We start from the raw sequence: 21,036 nt of genomic DNA, 5'->3' as shown, positions 1-21,036 counted from the left end.
GAAAACCGGAAGTGGCGCTGTAGCTCAAGTGGTAGAGCGCTCGCCTTGAGCTGAAGAACTGAGGGACAGCGCCCAGGCCCAGAGTTCAAGCCCCATTACTGACCAAAAAAAAAGACTAGAGAAGACTTTAATCTTGACAACTTAAGTAGATTTACTGGCAAATCACTGAAGAAGTTTGAAAGAAGGGAGAAAAATGGTACTCCTCTTGATACAGTTTTACTAGATTAATCCCCAAACAACTACTTGCTAGTTGAAGGTGAAAGGCGGAAGGCACCTTCACAGGAGAGTTAGGAACCCGAGTCCCCAGTGAGCCTCTGTGCCCCAGGAACAGCGGTGCCCTCACTGCCCCTGGGAGACGCTGTCCACTGGATACTGTGAGACAGAGAGCCCTCAGGGCCTCTGCACACACTCCTCCCGCCTCCACTTGTGTGGTTGACTTGCAAGGCTGCCTGGACCCATCTCCCTCACAGCTGTGGGACAGACAGCTCCGCCATACCTGGCTGTTTGCCTCCCAGGGTATTTAATTGTGGCCAGAAGCCTACCTACCTGGGAGGCTGGGGAGAAAGTGAGATGCTGTCTCTAAAGATAACCAGGAAAATTGGAGCGGGAGGTGTGCCCTGCTGAGCCAGCGTGAGGACTCTAGTTCAAATACCAGGGTCACCAAAAAAGGATTCTGAGTGAAGCTATTATTAGCGCAGCCATTCTGCTAATGAATAGCGTTTCTTTTATATTAATTTGTTTTTGCCATTCTATTTCCATGCTCCTTTTTTTTAATATAGAACGTTTCATTTGAACAGCAAGTCACGGCACAAATTCTGTTCAGATACATCTTGACACGTGCCTAAACTCAAAATACTGTAGTACCAATAAGTGAAACACCAGTCTACAGGCCTGGAAATGGGCACCTATCTGGGCAGGGAAGCCAAGATGCTAGAGCCAGGTTCGCCAAGACCGCTCACACTGCTGGAATGTCACAGTCCACACTTCCACACACAGTGGCTCCAAGGACTTTATGAAACCAACTAGAAGAGTAAAAGCAGCCATGGCCTCTGGTGAGCGAGCTGGAGCTATTTAGGATCAGGAATAATCAGGGCCTCCCTTCTCCAGTCTTGGAGGCCCGTTAGACACCTGAGCTCTGACCCTACGCACCAGCCCACCTTCTACAGGGTCACCTCATCCTACACTGGAGATTGGGCTGACACACTAGAATTGGTAATGGGGGAGGGGTGACAAAAAGACACGGTTAGGGGACCTTGTCATTACTTACAAAAACCAAATACAGCTATCTGCAGAGAAAAACCAAGACAATCTATAGGCAAATTAAGACCATTTAAGTTCATAGCCAGGTTATGAGATAAAAGATCTAAGAGCCCAAAGCAACTGTGGTTCCTCACACTCACAATAGTAAAAAGTAATTACTTACAAAAAATATTGTAACAAACATGGCAGAGGCTGCAAAGTGCAGTGAATCTGCGGCAGTCACAGAGGCAGAGGCCCCAGGCTCTGTAGGGCCCGTTCCCTGGGTGGCGGTGAACAGGCAGGGAGGGCAGGCAGGGAGGGCTAGCGCAGGCCAATGGCCTGTGTGGATGGACATCCCTTGCAGCCAGGACATCAGTCTCCAGTCCAGGGTCTGGGGTGAACATGCACCGAGTCAGAGCAGGGGTCTGTCCCCTCGGCAGCTATTCCTGCGACCCCGCGGCCGCTCTCCCTAACCCAGTGAGCATGCTCAGTGCTGCAGCTGCAGAAACCTGGCTGCACTAAGCATGACATCTGTAAAGGGCACAGGCGGGTAGAGCGCCACACAACCAGAGGGATGAGGGATGGTGGCTCTGATGTGCAAGCTGGCTGCCTCCTTCCCCTCCACCTGTGAGCCACTGCCTTCCCCTCCCCCTGTGAGCCAGTCACCTTCCCTTCTACTCATCCCAAGGGAGACTGATGGTGTCTAGACAAGTCACCCCATCTCCTCGTCTGGGAGCAGGCTTGTGGTGAGAAATCCACTGTGCAGCCAGGGCCCTGCCGCCCAGTTGTCGACCCATGACAAAACCATAATCTAACCAAGTAGGTCACAATGCAGTTTCACCCCCACAATCTACCTCTTTTCCTCCTGCTTACCTGCTGCTAGTTCTCTGCTATCTCAAGTCTGTTTGCAGCGTCCACAGCCAAAACAGACCCTAAGGGAAGGACACCCAATGCCTTCATTCTAGGATTTATTCTAGGATGATTTATTTACCAGGATCACACCGATTAGCAGAGTGAAGACTGAGAGCAGAACCAGCCAAGTCCCTGGGCAACTCCTTCATGGGAGGGTAAAGGATGGTGGCGTGGCCCTTCAGAACCCCAGCACCCCTTGCAGGGCCTTTAGTTCCCCAACTTGCATCCTCAATAACCTTCTCTCTAATCCTGCCCCATGGCAAAAACGGAAACGAGTCAGCAGGCATTCACCCTGGCTGACTCACCTGGTGAGGACACTTCTATTTATAAATTCGTATTTATTCTCTAAAATGGAAAACACCTTACTACTTCCCAATTCAACATATTACAAAGCTTAGTAACTGTACGTTCAACTTAAATTTAGGAAAAACCTGAACAACCTTGGGTCTGACTTTGCCTGAAGCAACACGGTAACATGGACCCATTCCCTTAGCAGCAAAGCCAGAACAAGCACCCCACCCCCATCCCCACCCGCAGTGTACTCACTCACCACATAAGTGATTTGGTTGTGCCGAAGGTTTAGTTCAGTTAGGGAATCCAGACCATTAAGATTATCAACATGACTTAAATGGTTCCGGGCAAGGTTTAAAACTCTTAAATCACACAGGTGATTGACATTTTCAATTTTGGTAATCTGTTTAAGAAAAAAAAAGTAGAGGAGGGGGATTAGCATACATGAATGTAATTGAAACCTTAAAAATAAAATATTCCGTTATTAGATTAGTGACAAGTTGGTATACAAAGACCTTTAGAATCTATTTCTGACTTCCTAGATTATAGAAATATGAGGTCATCTAGCCAGGGAGATGACCAAAGGGTCATTAACCACGGTTCATATTTGGAGTAGATTTCGTAAAAGAATCAATGAGTGTATTTTTCTCAGCAGCTCCAAGCGCCCAATGTGGCTGGGTGCCCTGAGGGCCACACTCTATCTGCCAAATGAAACTTCTAGATTCCTTGTAAGGTCAAGAATGGAAACATGAGCATACTTATTGCAAATTCATTTTTTTGCAGATCAGCTCCTAGTGCTTTTATTGATGAATTAAGTGATGCACAGGAAAGGGGTTTCACCGTGACATTCCCATGCCTGCATATAATGTATAATGTGCCTCGGAACACGAGCATGGGATGGACAGCAGCAGGCCCCTCTGATGAGGAAGCAAAGGATGGAGGGAGAAACTCCTAAGTTCTCAAGTCAGGGCTGAATAACGTGAATGTAAAAATAGGTTTTTAAAAAACGAAATGAAAATAAAATTGTCATGAATATTCCAAAGTTTTTACTGGATCTTATATAAGCAAGTTTAATACCTTACAAATGTCAATGAATCAGTAAAATAATTCTTTAAAAGTTCAATGTAAATATGATTCTTAAAACATAAGGCTAAGCACATTAGCTCATGCCTATAATCCTGGCTGCTAGGGAGGCTAAGAATGGGAAGATTATGGCCTCAGGACAAACTGAACACAAAGTTACCAAAATCTAGTCTCATCTAATAAGCTAGGCATGATGGTACATGTCTGTTGTCCCAACTACATAGGAGACACGATAGACTGGCCAGGAAAGAAAAAGTAACATCTAAAAACCGTCTAAGGCAAAAGACTTGAGGTGTGGCTCAAACTGTAGAGCACCTACCGAGCAGGCATGAGGCCCTGAGTTCAAATCTAGTACCACAAAAATCATACCAATTCTCTTAAGTATTTTTTTCAAAAGGGAGAGAAAGAAGTCTGAATATTTCTCCTCCCTGAGAAAACTCTTTGTATTTCTACTCTCTTAATAAACATTGCTTTTACAAGAAGGAGAGACAGAAAGAGAGAGAGACCTGAAGGAAAGGAAGGGAGGAAAGGAAGGAAAGAAAGGGAGGGAGGGAGCAAGCAAGCTTTCTAATACCTGATTTCCATGAAGGTCCAAGACATCTAAGAGTTTCAGATTCTCCAGATTTGAGATTCTTTTGATTCTGAAAGGAAGCATAAGAACAACAAAGGTGAGTGAAAACACGATGCACCCCATCCGTCATCAACTCTAAGCTGCTCTTCACTGAGTTCCTCTCTTCTTCTCTCTGTACATAACAGAGCTATGTCAGGACATGTATTAAAGAGTAACGCACTCCCCTTGAGGTAATCTTACATTGAAGGTGCCACTAGTGCCACAAGGAGAAGGAGAGCTTCAATAGCCCACATTAGGAGGAGAATAATTCTATTTCTTCTTTTTTTTTCATTTTCTTTTCCTTCCTTCCTTCCTTCTCCTTTCTTTCCTTTTTTGGTGCCAATCCTGGGCTTGAACTCAGGGCCTGGGTACTGTCCCTGAGTTTTTTCACTCAAAGCTAACACTCTACCACTTGAGCCACAGCTGGACTTTGGGCTTGTTGGTGGTTCACTGGAGATAAATGGCTCACAGAATTTCTTCCTTAGGCTGACTTTGAACTCCAATCTCAGCCTCCTGAGTAGCTAGGATTACAGGTGTGAACACTGACACCCTGCTGGCAATTCTACTTTTCAGAAGGAGAAGTACAAGGTCAAGGCATTTCTCCTAAGAATAGAAACAGCCCCTGACTCTACCCTCAGGGTCCTAAGCCACCACTGCCCTCCATTCCCAGCCCCAGGGACAAGCTCACATCTGGCCTGGGGCTTCTCCCTGGCTCGAGTCCTCTTGGACATCCTGGCCAAGGAGGAAGCGCTATATCCTGTGCTCCTCTACTGCACCACAGTGAGAGGAAGGAACTAGAGGAGATGTGAAGCCATAGGGGCCTCAGCCTCCTTTGCTCCTGCTCTTCTCCCTCCAGAAAAGCCCAGGTCACAGAAAGCAGGGACTCAGCCAGTTGCTTATCCTCAGCCCTGACACAACACACAGGATGGAAGGCGCCAATTGTGAGGCGCATCGGAACCCCACATCGGGGCACAAGAAGCTGTTCCAGAAGAACAGAATGCTGAGGAGAACCCTGGTATAGCTCAGCGTGCACTGGGAAGGAGCAGGAAGGAAAGAGGAGAGCTCCAGGGAGGAACAGAATCCTGGACGGATGAGAGTTGATACAGCTCCTGCTGACTGAGAAAGGTGAGAACTAGAATTGAACTTGAGAACCACTAATCACCATCGAGCTCAGGAAGTCCCAGGAGATGTTCTGACATTGTGTGGAGTGGGAAGAGACATGGAGCATCCCTTGGGCTCCCTGGGGCCACTGTGGAGGGCAACAGGCCTCAGCCTGCTCCAGGAAGTCCCTCCTACTGCACACCCAGAGTCCTAAGCTGCGGCCATGTGGCACAATGGAGCAAATGCTAACAGGAAACCTGTGGTATCTACAATGGGAACCATCATATGACTCCACACGAGTGGAGATCAGCTTGGAGGGAAAACTGAGGGAAAATGAAAGGAATGACACTGTCCAAAAAGAAATGTACTTATCAACTGACTTATGAAATGGTAACTCCTCTGTACAATTCTTTAATAAGAACAATAAAATTATATATTTTAAGAAAAGAAAAGGGAAATGGAGCTGCAGCTCAAATAGTTGAGCCCTTGCCTTGAGCATAAAAGCTCAGTGCCCAGGACCTGAGTTCAAGCCGCAGGACCAGTTAGGGGTTTCTGCCTCTCTCTCCTCTATTGAATATTGAATATTTGTGCTTCTTTGCCTTTCAACTGTAATCCTAGCTACTCAGGAGGCTGAGATCTGAGGATTGTGGTTCAAAGCCAGCCCAGGCAGGAAAGTCTGTGAGCCACTCAGAAAACTGGAAGTGGTGCAGTGGCTCAAGTGGTAGAGTGCTAGCCTTGAGCTTAGGGACAGCATTAAGGCACATAGTTCAAGCCCCATGACCAACCAAAAAAAAAAAAAAGGTTGAAGAGACTGTGGCTCAAGTGGTAGAGCACTAGCCTTGAGCAAAAGAAGCTCAGGGACAGTGCCCAGGCCCTAAGTTCAAGCCCCAGGAATAGCAAAAAGAAAAAGAAAATGAAGAAAAAGAAAAAGAGAAAGAAAGAAGAGGTCTCCTTGTGGAAGCACACACAGAGGTGGAGGTTTCCCGTGTCATTCTACAGTGTGAAAGGGCTGCCGCTGTACCTGTTCTTCCCCAAGAGGAGGACGCGGAGAGACCGAAGAGTGGAGAGCCCACTGATCTCCTCAATCTGGTTGTCATATAGGTCCAGGAATATCAGCCTATGCAGATTAGAAATATTCTGGATCTGAGTTATAAAATTGTGCTGGAAGTTGAGCAAGCGAAGGTGCTCTTCCCCATCGATGATAGGACACACAGTCAGCTTCTGCCTGGAAAACAACGTGAATGTCAGCAGGACTGATCCAGCAGGCTGCCTTCTCTTCCAAATGCCATACCTGTGCCCAGTGCCTGCAAGCTGGTGACAGACACTTCCAGGCCCCAGGGGCCATGAGACCTGTATTTGATTGTAAGTCATTCACAAAGAGGCCAAGATTACCAAGGGTAATCATTAAGCCCAAGCTTTCACTGTATTAACCAGTCTCCAACATCAGTTATTCACACCAAGTTGACCTGGCACCGGAAATGTGAAATATCTGAGGTAGAGGCCAAGATGGCAGAGAGGAAAGACTAGCCAGGCAGTGAAATCATTGGAGCAGACACACATGAGAGACCTGTGAAATGTTCACTAGGGCAAGAAATTGAGCTATGGACAGTTCTTACCAGGCTCTGAACTTACAAAGCCTTACTTGGCTTTGCTTGCTCTGCTGGTGATACTCCACTTGAGCCATGCCTCTAGCACTGATTTTGTTATTTTGGGTTTCTTTTTTTTCCTTTGGTTGGCTATGGGGACTTAAACTCAGGCCTGGTCATTGTCTCTGAGTTCTTTTTGCTCAAGGCTAGTGCTCTACCACTTTGAGCCATAGTGCACTTGCAGTTTTCTGGTGGTTAATTGGAGATAAGTCTCAGGGATTTTTCCTGCCTGTACTGGCTTTGACCCATGATCCTCAGATGTCAGCCTCCTGAGTAGCTAGGAGTATAGGAGTGAGCCACCAGCACCTGGCTTGCTATTTTGGAGATGAGAGTCTCATGGACTTCTCAGCAAGGCTGGCTCCCAGCCTCATTCCTCACATCTCTGCCTCCTGAGTACCAGGCTTACAGGCATGAACCATCAATGCCTGACTTGGACAGTTCATTTTCATGAAAACGACTTAATGGTATCCCTCAGTAGTTGTCACTATTACACATTTCCTCAGAGGCTAAAATGGTAAGGATACATGTTCAACATGAAATCTTATCTTGTACATATTCAGCAGCAAGTAAGACGGTAAGTGTCTCATGTTCAAAGGCTGTAACATATCCTCTGACCAGCAAGGAAGTGCACAGCCCTGTGGAGTACATGAACAGACAGCAGGGAACGGGGAGTGTGGCTCTATCTTCCTGCACGCAATTCTAATGGGAGCTTTAATAGAAATGTTTGATGTTGGTAATAATTGACCATGGTAAGCTTAAAAGAAAGCAAGTGACAGTGTACCCAGCATGAGGACAGGTGCATAAGTGAGTTCAGGTGTGGAAGTGAGGCCAGGTGTGTGAGGACAGGTGAGGAAGTCAGGATAGGTTCATGAGTTCAGGTGCGGAAGTGAAGAACAGGTGCATGAGGACAGGTGCAAAATTGAGGACAGGTGCAGAAGTGATGAACAAGTATGGAAGTGAGGACAGGTGCATGAGAACAGGAGCGAAAGTGAGGACAGGTGTGCAAGAGCAGGTGTGAAAGTGAGGACAGCGTGTTAGAGTAGTAATGAGGACAAGCGCAGAAATGAGGAGTCGCTATGGAAGTGAGGACAGGTGCGTGAGGACAGGTGTGTGAGGACAAGTGTGTGAGTGATGAACAGGTGCATGGGGACAGGTGCAGAAATGAACAGGTGTGGAAGTGACAGAATTCCTTCTCATCACCACAGTGAGTAGCAGAAGAGCTGTGTGTGTGTTAGTGGCTGACAAAGATCTGATGTTTAAAAACAGACCTGAGAGAAACTGTTTTTTTTTTTTTAAGTGTAAAAAAAAATTCTGAGCTGGGTGTGGGTGGCTCACACCTGTAATCCTTTTTACTCAGAAGGCCAAGATCTAAGGATCACAATTCAAAGCCAGCTGAGCCAGGCAAAGTCTATGAGACCCTTATCTCCAATTAACCACCAGAAAACTGGAAGTGTCACTGTGGTTCAACGTGGTAGAGCACTAGCCTTGAGCAAAAACTGTTCAAGGACAACACCCAGTCCCTGAGTTCAAGCCCCACAACCAACAAAAACAACACAAAACAACAGCAACAAATTTTTAAAAAACACCATTCTAGGTAGCAATTTAACCTTTCTCACCCTTGGTGCTTCTGGTATGTAAATTATAAATTAATTGAAAGTATGATTGCAAGCTAAATTGCTACCGTGTATACTAGCTCAGCAAAAACTTCATTTTTCCTACTTCAGTCTCCCCATTTCCCATAATTAAACTTACAGACACCTTAACTTCCACTTCATCCAACTATTTATTATCAGTAACTATCTACCGTGATAGTTACTGATCTGCCCTTTGGCTCACAAATCTCTGCCACTCCTCAAAGCCACTGGGCTGAGCGTGGGCACAGGCATGGCGGGGCAGGGCAGGGAGCTCACTGTGCAGGCACAGCCTTGGGCCCCCACAGCTCCCACTCCATCCCAGGCCAGGCAGACTGGGTGGTGCTGCAACTTCCTTCTGCCCGTGATCTGGGTCTTCTCACCGCCAGCCTCCGCCCTGCCCCTCAGTGTCCTGTCTACACTCTAACATACTTCCGTGCTGCTGGCCCCCATTCTACCTGCCTGCCCTAGGGCCACGCTACACCACAGCCAGCCTGCACGCCCAGGCCACCTCCATGTCCTGATGTCCCTACGCAGCGTTCCCTGCCCCTGATCAAAGCCCAGTCTCCACCTGAGGCCATGTGGCCAAGGACCCAAATGCACGACAGAGACCAGTGTCTGGTTCATGTCTCTGTCACCCAAGTGCTGGGTGCCATCAACACCCGGTAATAGACACCAGGGTACTGCCCCTGGATGGACTTTAAGATCTAAAGAGGAAAAATGAAATTGTGAAAGCTATAAATACAAAATACTACAGCAATCTCAAACCCACTCGTGTATGAAGGAGTTGAGACTCTGCTTTCAGTGACACTGTCCACAAAACAGCCACGCTACACCACAGGGCCCACAGGGCCAAGACATTATACACCAGAGCATCCACTGACCAATGGGTCAGGACAACACCAGAGCAACCCACTGCCCACAGGGTCTAGACATCACACCAGAGCTGCTCATGGTCCATGAGATCAGCATGAGAACTTCCCACTGCCCATAGGGTCAGGGAACAGCACTATGCCAAGGCACACAGAGCAGGAACGTTCATGTGCTGCCCACACTGCCTTCCACTGCCCCTCTACAATGGACACCTTCCTAGATACAAGCTAGGGGTTGAGTCCTCAACATACTCAATCATCACCAAGCACCTACCCTGTGCCAGGGCTGCAGAACTGACCCTAGGCCCCTGGGCCTGGAGCCTGTGTTTCAGCAGGAGATGGCCAGCAAGCATTAGCCCATGCTTGACATGCCAGGATGGGATGGGGTGAAGGACAGGGCAGGAAGGATGAAGGCCGCCTGGGCAGGCAGCTCTTCTGGAGGAGGGGGTGAGCCTGCAGCTGGGTGGGCAGCATTGAGGGGGAGGGGGAGAAGGGGAGGGTGTAAGAACCCTCACAGGGGCAGCTTGGAAGGGCTGTGGCAGGAGGACATGAAAGCCAGGGAGGGGACAGGATCCACACTGGATGGGTCTGGAGCTGAGGGAGGACTACGCTGCAACGTGCTTTCCTATTTGAAAGTCCATTCTCATCCGTGTCAGCACAAGGTTTGGCTATCAGGAAGTAGACATTAGTGGCTCCACCCCAGCCTGTGCACTGCTGGGCAGAGGTGGTATCTCAAGGTGGTCTTAGGTCATCAGTGTGAACTGGATGCTGGCACCCTGGCCCTTCCTGTGCTCTCTGCAGTGTGCAACCTGCCCCACATGCAGCACTCAGCCCCGGTGCTGATCCACACGCAGCACTCAGCCCCGGTGCTGATCCACAGGCAGCACTCAGCCCCGGTGCTGATCCACATGCAGCACTCAACCTCTGTGCTGTTCCACAGCAATAATCAGCAGTGCAGCCAAGTGGTCCTTTCCAAGGACTGAAAGCTAGGAACCAAATTAAAGCTTTCATCTTTTTAAGATGAGCATTTCAGATACTTTTTTTTTCCAGTAATGCTAAGTTGAATAACTCCATTGTATGGTAGAATTGCTATGGTACGAGCTGGGCATCAGTGCCTCAGGCCCATACTCCTAGCTACTCAGGAAGCTGAGATCTGAGGATCTCAGTTTGAGCAAGCCCAAGCAGGAAAGTCTGTAAGACACTGATCTCCAATTAACCACCAAAAACTGGACGTGGTGATGTGGCTCAAAGTGGTAGAGTATTAGTCTTGAGCAAAAGAGCTCCAGGACAGTGCCCAAGCCCTGAGTTCAAGCTCCATGACTGACCCAAAGGGAGAAAAAAAAGAAGGATTGCTATGGTATTCTTTTGAATACAGTGAAGTCCTGTACCATAGAGAGTTTTAAAAATTCACGCTGAAAATGATTAAAAATGAGGGTAGAGGCATAGTGCAAGGGAGAGGGGAGGGTGGGTCTTGTACAATATCTGGGCATTCACCTAGAAAAAGAAAGAAAAGAAAGGATCCTCACCTTTCCAGGGTCAGCCTGTCTGAGTAAAGAATTTTCTCTTCGGTAGAACGCTGGAGAATAGGAAAGGATGGCATTGATGAGCTCACCAAATTAATATGATCACCTATTGAAAATGATACACAAATGAGGCGGTTAAGACAAATCTCAGACTTTGGAACTCAAGTCACCTGTCTGGAAAGGTTTGGCATCTACAACTATCTTTTCTAGAAAGTTCCCAGAGCTTTCCGCATTTGGAGCTACCAGGTTCCTCCTCAGGCCTAAGCTACGTGTGGTGTGTGTGTGCCGCTCCTCCCTTGCTGTGGGCTCCAGTCCAGCCCTCTCACGCCGGAGGCCTCATTACCAGATACATCGGGGCCTGCACTATGGCAGCCCTGCCGGACTCGGTACTTTGAAGGTGTCTGAAAGGAAGAATCTCCAAAGGCAGACAAGGAGCTGGCACCGCTTTTCATGTCCAAACCACACATCTCTGTCAGGTTTGTTGTGGGCGAGAGGCAGGATGATTTATTACGAGGCGAAGGACTTACGACTCTTCCGTCTCCTTCAAAACACCAAAGAGTTTATCACAGCAAGCTACACAGCATGACACTGCTACAGGACATGGAGGGTGATGTGAGGCCCCCCAGCTGCCCTGTGGCCCCTGCCCGTCCACCATCTCGCAAGATGCCACAGTACATGCAGGAAAGCTGCCGGGGGCTTCTGTCACACGCTGTCCCCACACAAGCGTGCCCAGAATTCAGAATAACCTGTCTGCACAATGTGTCTGACTATTTATTACTTCATGAAAATGCCTAAGGATGGGATGGGGGGGCATAGAATGATGGGGGGGGTCTAGAAAAGGAGGTAATATTTGAGTGGTGAGTCAAAGGAGAGAGAATTGAGAGGACGCTGAATTTCCCTGCAGGGAGGGAAGTGCATCTGCAGAACAGCAGCTATGGACCTGGTTGACAGAGGCCTAGGCCGGAAACAGAGCCTAAGGCTCCCACAGAGCTGAGCTACTCAAACCAAGCCCTATGGGGCAGAGGAGTGCAGGCTCTTTGGAGGCCCTGCAAATGTGTGCTAATAGTTCAAGTCGAGCCACACACAGACCCCATTAAAAAGCTCCAGGGCAATGGGTTTGTGGGCCTTCAGGAATTTCATACCTTGCTGCTGCTCACTTTTCAGTACTGGAGATTGAACCCAGGGCCTTGCACATGCTAAGCAGGCATTCCGCCAATTGAACTATACCCTCAGACCTTTTTTTTTTGTGTTCTGTATCTTGAGACAGTATCTCACTACCCTTTGCCCGCCAAATATATGATCCCCCTGCCTCTGCCTCCCAAGTAGCTGGAAATACAGGCATGCACTGCCACACCTGGCTACAAGTAACTTCTTGAACAAAATAATGTATTCATATCCCACTTTTTAAAGTAATACAATGTTACAGAGTAATGATGTGACATCATATTCACCCATAAACTAATCGTTCCATGACCATCTGCTTTCAGGATCCTCAACCAACCATGATTTAGTAAATGGATTTGGAATAAAAAGTCAGATGGTTAAAAACAAACAAAAAGCAATCTAAACTGGATGTTGTGGCTTACGCCTGTAATCTTAGCTATCAGGAGATTGAGATCTGAGGACTGCAATTTGAAGCTAGCACAAGCAGAAAGTCCAAAAGATTCATCTCCCATTTATCACCTGATGATCAAACTAGAGGAGTAGCTCAAACAGTAGAACGCCAGCTTTGACAAAGACAAACAAGTCTAATGATTAATTGTAATTTAAAGACCAATTGATTGAAGATAGCCATAAGAGAAAGACAACAAAGCAAAGGACAATAATCTCCATTTTGTCTTGTTAATTAGGTGTATTTCTTTTGTTAATCCTTAATTTAGCAGGTAGTTTTACACTTTGTAAGACTTGGAATAGAGAAGCAAAATCAATAAATTTCATTTATGCTCAGTGAATAAAGGAACTTGTCCTCCAACAATTCAGACTAGCGTATATGAGTCATCATTGTAGAGTTTGATGTCTCTCATCCATCAGTGTGGTGTACCCTACAGTAAACAACTGGGGAGAAAGGCCTGAGCTCCTCAAGTCAGGTCCTCTACCTGCCTGGGAACAGGGGAATCTCAATGAGAGTGTCCACTTGCATATGTCATCTGGGTCTATATGTGGGTGTTCATGTACCACACCTGTAAATGGATGGATGCTTAAAATGCCCATTAAATGGAGTGTGTCCTCTGTGGCTGCCCATTTCTCACATACTGTGCCCTCTTCTTTCTAAATCCCTAAGCTCTTAAGAGACAAACTCACTTTGCATTCCTTAGTCTTGGTAGGATTTTAGTTCAATCAACAGGCAATCAGAAGATAAATTACCTTTTCAATTTACTAAAAGCTTAACTGAAAATTCTGTTTTTGTGTGTTTTTTCTATTAAGATAACCAGAAATTCTTATTTTTTAGTATAAAATGCTGAATGAAATCAGCCATAGGTGTCACGGTAGTCTACAATTGTCAGGAATGCCCACTGTACTATGTGTGAGGGACGTGGTAGATGGAGGCATGAGTGGATAGATGGCCAGAAGGGTGGATTGAACAGTAGGAGAGGATGGACAGAGGGTAGATGGACAGGTATGGGGGTGGATGGACAGAATAATAGATGGGAAGAAGGGCAGATGAACAGGTGGGAGGGGATGGACAGGGGTATATTGCAGAGGGGTGGATGGGCAGAGGAGCGGATGGGCAGAGGGGCATCTGCAGGTTCGTGGAGCACCTGACTATACTTTCTCAGCTGACTCGAGGTTTCCCAGTGACTCACAAAGACTTGAGGAGTCGTGAACAGCCCCTCACCTCCACATGTTGCCCAGTTCCGAATTAGGTACTAGGCCAATGAGGCAGATTAAATGAGATTTCATCACATAGTGGAGTCCCTGGAACATTTGGCTCTTGAGAAAACTCAAAGATGCAGAGTCCAACACTCAACAATGTTTCAAAATGCCCAAAAGAAATCACATACCAAAGTTTACACTAACTCAGCTTATACAAAGATCGAGTTTCTTTATTTTTGACTTAGCATATCATTTGTTAATTTGTGCTGACAGATTATATGTTTGATTAGTTTTGAAAATAAGAAATAAGCTGAAATTAAGAATAATGGGTTAAGTATTAGAGCACAGTTGATTAGAAAAGTCCCAAGCTTTTCCTGATAAAGAACCATTTATAATAGGCCCCCAGGCAATGGTGGTTTCATAGAAGGGTCATTCAAGAGTTACAGGCTGTGTGACCTGGCTTGCAGGACTTGGCCTAGACCTCTGGAGGAGGCCCAGGGGACATGACGCAGTGCATTTACAACTGCTGATTTGATGCCAAATCAACATTCTGCCACAGGCAAGGACTCCAAATCTTCTAAGAAAAGCCACTTAGGCTCATTTTTCCCTAATTTATTTCAAATTTCTACTATGTGGATTATTATTTAGAAGACTTTATCTTTCAGATTCACAAAATCAACCCCTCCATAATAGTCCCCCAGGGGGCTAGGAAGTTGGCTCAGTGGTAGAGCATGAGGCTCTGGGTTCAATTCCTCGGCACCACATTAGCAGAAAAACCAGGAAGTGGTGCTGTGGCTCAAGAGGTAGAGCACTAGCCTTGACTGAAGTGCTGAAGAACAGCGCCTAGGCCCAGAGTTCCAGCCTCACGGCCAAAAAACAGTAACAATCCATAATAGTCCCCTATTAGCAAATATCTAGTAATACTCTCTGCCTTAATCAGATCGACCTGGCCAGCCAACCACACCACTGTATCCCAACTACTTGAAGCTCAAGAAAAGCTTGGGAAGAGCAGTTAAACTTTAAGTTTGTTAACAAATGCAAAGAATGCCAAGGGCCCTGTGGTTCAAAAGCCTGTAATCCTAGCTACTTAGGATGCTGAGACTGCAGACCAAGGTTTGAAAACCAGCCTGGGCGCAAAAGTCTAAGAGACTCTTCTCCAATTAACCAGTACAAAGCCAGAAGTAAAGGGGTGACTCAAATGCTAGAGTACTAGCTATGAACAAAAAGCTCAGGAACAGTGGCCAGGCCCTGAGTTCAAGCCCCAGGGCTGGCACAATGAGAGATTCACCATGCAAACATAAAAACTCTTGAGGCTTACATGTACAGTGTGGCATAAGCAAGGGCCTGAGGCATCCACTCTGCGAACACACATGGGATCAATCACAGACACCTCCTGTACTGTGGAACTAAAGCTACACCATGGTAGAGATCAGCCACTGGACTAGACAAGAGCAGAGGACACAGGAAAGGGAAAACACAGGCCAGATAAGGAAGGCCTAGAAACACTGAAAAACAGGTTGTGGGACAATAAAATGGCCTTGTGTCCATGTAGCGATGCAATCAATCATGGAGGGGCCTCTGCTGCTCAGTCTTCTCCCAAAGACACAGCAAACGTGTGAGGGAGAAAGCACGCTGTGGGGGCTGTGGAGGCACAGTCCCTGAGTTAAACAACTGCCTAGCCAATGTGGTCAGCAATAAACCGTTCCATTCTGACATTCAGTCTATCGAGCTATAATAGCAAAACATTATTAAAAACGCACCCCTTTGGAAATGAGGGGATGAACCCACTGCCCTGGGCACTGACAATACCTTGCCTGCTTGAGTAGTTTCTTTCCAGGTCATGTTGTAAGAGCCTACCCGGAAATGGTGGTGTTTCTCTGTTAATCTTGAAATCAACCTGAAAAACATTATTTAAAAACCACAGGTTTTTAAATCAACAAGTAAGTAATGAAAGTAATTAAAAAGCCACACACAGCTGGACACTGGTGGCTCCTGTCATCCTAGCTACTCGGGAGTCTGAGATCTGAGGATCACAGTTCAAAGCCAGCCTGTGCAGCAAAGTCCATGAGACTCTTATCTCCAATTAAACACTCAAAGAGCAGAAGTGGAGCTGTGGCTCTAGTGGTAGAACACTAGCCCTGAGCAAAGAAAGCTCAGGGCTAGCATCAAGGCCCTAATTCAAGCTCCAGGACTGGCACAAATAAAAAATCACAATAATTGACACCAAGTAAAAGATGCCACACAAGGGCCAACTACTGAGTGGCCCACCCTTGGGACATGCCCCAGCAGAAAGATCCACAGGGACACAGGCAACTTTGTGGCATTCCAGGGTTGGGATATGGGCAAGGAGGATCGGAAATCAGTTTATGAATGTAGGGTACTTTCTGGAGAGAGACAAAAAGATGGGCAAGTGGACAGAGGCAGAGGCCATACCATGTCTGGCAGTACCTCCTGAGGGGAACACCTCAAAACAGTCTCAAGGGGACACTTGATGTGTATCTTACCCTTCATGACCTCAGGGGATCCTGAGATGGGAAGGAAGCATGCTCCATGCTGAGGACCTCTGTCTCAGCAGGCCATAGTCCACAGTAGGGGGGGAAGGGAGGAAGGGGAGAGTATCCGCTCAATTAAAAAGATGAAGCACACAATAAAAACTAAGGATGCAGGCTGGGAAGGTGGCTCAGTGGTAGAGCGCTTGCCTTGCATGCATGAGGCCCTGGGTTCGATTCCTCAGCACCACATAAGCAAAAAGAAAAAAGCCGGAAGTGGAGCTGTGGCTCAAGTGGTAGAGCGCCAAGCCTTGAGCTGAAGAGCTGAGGGACAGCGCCCAGGCCCAGAGTTCAGGCTCCACGACTTGACCCCCCCCCAAAAAAAAACTAAGGATGCTGGGGGAAAAATCACTGTTGTATTCACTATGATTCCTTTTAAAGCACATTTAGTGAAAAATAATTTCAAATAATTTTCTGGAAGTACTGAGAAAAACAAAGCATATCCTCCTCTGACAGCAAATGCTCACAGCTGACAGAGATCCTTACAGGCTGGCAGTGCCACCCGCTACTCTCCCAGAGTCGCTACGGCAGCTTCTGCACTCTGCCTCGGACCTACACGAAGCTAACGTTTGTCCAGGTGTGGCTGAAGTGACTAGTTTGGAAAGGATCTGACCAGACACCAGAGCTCCAGGAACATCCTAACAGTGGAACAGGATTCTTCCAGCAAAACCAACTAGGAAAACTGTAGATGGAGCTCACTGCCCTATTAGAGTAAGAACATTTCCAATGACTAGGGCTGCACCTGAGATGGCCAGAGGGCCAGTTTTCCAAGTCACCCACTCACATAGTGTAATCAGCTGCTACCTGCTGAAGTAATAGAACATCCTTCCATCTCCCTCATGTCCATCTATCCATCCTCATGTCCATCCGTCACACTCTCCCATGCTATCGGTAAACTTGGAGCTTTACTTCAGTTTCTTCAATAACATCTACTGAACAACTTTTTTGTATGTGTGCCAGTCTTGGAGCTTGAACTCAGGGCCTGAAAGTTGTCCAAGCTTCTTTTGCTCAAGGTTAGTACTCTACCACTTGAGCCACAGTGCCACTTCCTGTTTGGGGGGGGGTGTTTTTTTTTTTTTTGCAGGAGGGTAGTTCAGTAGAGAAAAGAGTTTCATAGACTTTCCTGCCTGGGGTGGCTTCAAAACCACAATCTTCAGATTTTCAGCTTTCTGAGATGGATCTCATATTCCAATTATTAAAAACATTCTACACAACCTTAAATTTAACAGTCCTTTGTCTACCCTGATTGTAAATAAAATCTGTAGTTTGGCCCTCCCAAACTACCACCTTTCACTCCTTCTAAGATGACACCAGGAGTGAGATCTACATACCCACTTCTAACAAAGAGAATACTTCCAATTAAACTATGCCATGCCATCAATTTAAAGAAAGACCTTTCCTTCAGAAATGCTTAAATATTGAAAAAAAATTACCTCTTACAATGAATGAAATGACATCAAGATTTCAAAAGAGGGCTAATGCAGGCTTTATGCTGGCAGAAAAGTAAGAACCAGTTTAAGTTTCTAGGTTAGACTACTCTTTAAATCGTGCTACTATTCGTGAATAACAATTTATCTTCACTTTAAAGACCAGTTTGTTGAAATCTTACTTTGTTCTTTTCAGGAAGGGAAGATGTCTGAATAACCAGATGAAGCCCACAGTTCACCTGAAACATAAAACAAAAAAAAAAATCAAATTGCAAAATGCGTTCTTAGATACAACCATCACCTCCTCCCCCGACAAAGAAGATAAGAGTTAGAAAATCAGAACGCAACAGAATGTCCTATTTTTGTTTCTGGTTAAATTATCATGGATTGCAGATTGGCTGACATCAATAAAATCACATCTAAGAATCAAATCCCCAACATGTCCGGGATCAATAGAATCCTCCTAGTGCTTCGGCCTTTGGGCCCTTACCATCTCAGGTCTAAGTGAATGTAAATCGGTTGAAGGAGGCGCGAACCCCTAATAATAGATTCCTTTCCCAATTAAATTTAAGAGACGGGACTGGAGGAATTTACATGACCCTGGGCTGCGACACGACCTCCTCCCGCGATGTCGGGGCGGCCCCCCACCCCTGGACACCGGGGCCGGTCACGGTCCCACCCCCGCCCCAACGAGCCCGGACCCCCGGCCTCCCGCAGACAGTGGCTCGGAAAGAGCCGAACCAGGGCGCGGGCGCCGGCGCCGGCCGAGCCCCACCTACGTTGTTCGCGGCCCGGCCCGAGGCGGAGCGGTACCTCCCGGGAATCATGGCGGGCCAGCAAGGGATGCTCGACCCTCGGAGGAGGCGACGCCGCCACGGAGACGCAGACGCACCGGAGGGGCCGTCTCCTGGGCAACCGGCTCACTGGTTACCATGGAAACCACCATTTCCGGTTGGTCCTCCTCTTTCCCCGCACCCCCCCCACCCCGGTCCCCAGTTCGAATGGTCGACCCGGCCATGACGTCTTTGGGTCATACGTGTGAAGGGGGAGGCGAGGGAACCGGTGGGACCGCTATGCCTCGGTCTACCGCCCCGACTTCGGGAAAACGGAGCAAACCAAGCGGGAAAAGGCCGGGCACGGCGGTCGCTATGACAACCGCCACTTCCGGTCCACCGCTCTTTCCGCGCCCCCACCCCCCTACGCGGCCCGTGCGACGTTGGATCCGGTGCGGGTCCTGGCGTTCGGCCCCTCCCTGGAGAGCTTCCGGTGGCCGGAGACGGCGGCGGCGGCGGGGACGGCGGCGATGGCAGGGTCGCAGCGCCGCCGGGCAGGCACCGTGAGCACCGGAGGACGGCGGCCGGCAGCTGACGGCCTCGACCCGCTGAGGGTCGCGGAAGGCGCCCCAGATCGGCCTGGCACCCCGTCTCCAAGGCTTGTCTTCCCGTCTGTCAATCGAGGGGCGTCTTGGCCGAGACCCCAAAGCCCGCTTAGGGGCTCTCTGCAGTGAAGGGATCGCGAGGGTTCCTTCCTCTCCTTCCTCAGAATGCAGATGCACGGGGCTTGTCCCTTGGGGTGTCGAGGTACCTCCAGTTGCCTTAGGTTTGATTTGAGCAAATCTGTGCTTGCCTAACGTGGTACTGTCAGGTCTACAAAGGGACACCTCCCTACCTCTTGGCTGTTTCCGCCCAGTATCTGTTACCTAGGTAACTGGCACACCTGGAAGCAGCCCCCTTCCCCTCCTGCTAGGTCACATCCTAGGGCCACCTCTGGTCACATGTCTCCCATCTGACCTTAGGAGGGTCCCAGATCCTGAGGTCACATCAGGATCCAGTGTAGCCACATTTTTCCCCCACCTGGCACACCTCTTCCTGTCCCTGACCTAGGTAAGTCCTGGCCTCCCGGTGGGTCGCCCCTTCCTTTTTCAAGCATGCCTCTCCACCATGCACGGCAGGGGCAGCCGTTTGGTAAATAAACTTCTTTTCCTGCCTGAATAGAGCGTGGCGGTCTCTTCATCAGCTACCTTACGAAACCTACCTATTTAATATACCTTACAAGTACATAAACTCCTGGGAGGGCCAGGGGCCAAAGTCATAGGGGAGGAGCTCACCTGTGACCCAATGCCTGCAATCCTGGCTACCGGGTGGCTGACAACTGGAAGGTTACAGTTGGAGGCCAGCCCAGACAACATTAACTTGGGAGTAGAAAATAACCAGTGAAGAACAGGGCTGGAGGCCTGGCACAAAGATGTCTTGATAGGCTGGCAAGTGTGAGGACCTGAAGTCTAAATCAAGTACTGCCCCCACCAAGAAAAGAAGTAAATGATAGGGCTGGTCCCCAGTGGCTCACACCTGTAATCCTAGCTACTCAGGAGACTGAGATATGAGGATTGCAGTTCAAAGCCAGCCTGGGCAGGAAAGTCTGAGACTTATCTCCAAGAACCTATACAGAAAAAGGCGGTAGTGTGCTGTGGCTCAAGCGCTAGCCTTCAGCACAAAGAGGCTCAGGGACAGTGCCCAGGCCCTGAGTTCAAGCCCCGGATCTGCAAAAAATAAAATAAAATGATAGGGGAGGAGAGCTGTGGAGCTGCTGACTAAAGATGAAGCTCCTAATATATAGCATTTTACCACTTCTAAGTTCAACCATTTGGGACCGTGCCTCCAGTCCTATTCTTTAGTTGCTTTTTGGAAAGGGTCCTGGGTTTGGCCTGGGGCTGGCCTCAAATCTCTATCCTCCTGCATGCCACCACACCTGCCTTTTTGTTGAGATTTAGTGTCCCTTCTTCCTCATTCTTTTGCAACCTCTTTTCCCTGTTTCATTGTGGGGCAGATTTTGGTTTGTCAGCTTATCCTGGCATCTGGGAAGTGTAGAAGCTGAAATTCCCTGACTGCTTGCTTTTCTACTAACCTCTATCTTTCCTCCTCTCTTCTTACCCTGGTAAAATATTGAAGCATGCGCAATCAATCACCACTACCCATGCTCACAACTACTTCCTCTCCTGGGCCTAAGACTATTCATTTGCAAAACTGATTTACTACTTACTGCATACATACAAACACACACACACACACACACACACACACACACACACACACACACTATTTTGTTGGTACTTGAGTGTTTGAACTCAGGGCTTATGCATGCTACCTCTGAGCTATGCCTCCAACCCTTTTCAGCACCTGCTAGGGTCTTGATTTTTTTTTTGTCCTGGGAGCCTGGATTATAATCCTATTTACATTTCCTATCATAGTTGTGGTGATGGGCCTGTGCTACCATGCCCAGCCTTTTCTGTTGAGATGGAATTTCGAAACCCTCTTCTGGTTGATTCTGAAGCCTGTAGT

General features: G+C 47.9%; 1 protein-coding gene across 2 annotated transcripts in view; it reads right to left on the bottom strand.

Moving 5' to 3' along the window:
• Positions 1-18,525, bottom strand: part of Lrrc49 (leucine rich repeat containing 49) — a 48,789-nt gene extending 30,264 nt beyond the window's left edge. The window contains exons 1-8 of one of the 2 annotated variants that reach the window (XM_013011990.1): positions 18,478-18,525; positions 17,881-17,937; positions 15,532-15,619; positions 11,252-11,449; positions 10,912-11,014; positions 6,258-6,461; positions 4,100-4,166; positions 2,702-2,845 (exon numbers count right to left, since the gene is read on the bottom strand). In XM_013011990.1, the coding sequence (XP_012867444.1) occupies positions 2,702-2,845; positions 4,100-4,166; positions 6,258-6,461; positions 10,912-11,014; positions 11,252-11,449; positions 15,532-15,619; positions 17,881-17,937; positions 18,478-18,525 (909 nt within the window). The remainder of the gene's footprint in view (positions 1-2,701; positions 2,846-4,099; positions 4,167-6,257; positions 6,462-10,911; positions 11,015-11,251; positions 11,450-15,531; positions 15,620-17,880; positions 17,938-18,477) is intronic. The other variant, XM_013011989.1, reaches the window with a different exon arrangement.
• Between the last annotated feature and the right edge of the window lie 2,511 nt (positions 18,526-21,036).

Source organism: Dipodomys ordii, unplaced genomic scaffold (genome assembly GCF_000151885.1).
Source record: "Dipodomys ordii isolate 6190 unplaced genomic scaffold, Dord_2.0 Scaffold15, whole genome shotgun sequence".
NCBI lineage: Eukaryota > Metazoa > Chordata > Mammalia > Rodentia > Heteromyidae > Dipodomys > Dipodomys ordii.
Note: the sequence above shows the minus strand (reverse complement) of the source record. Positions and strands in the feature narration are given on the sequence as shown.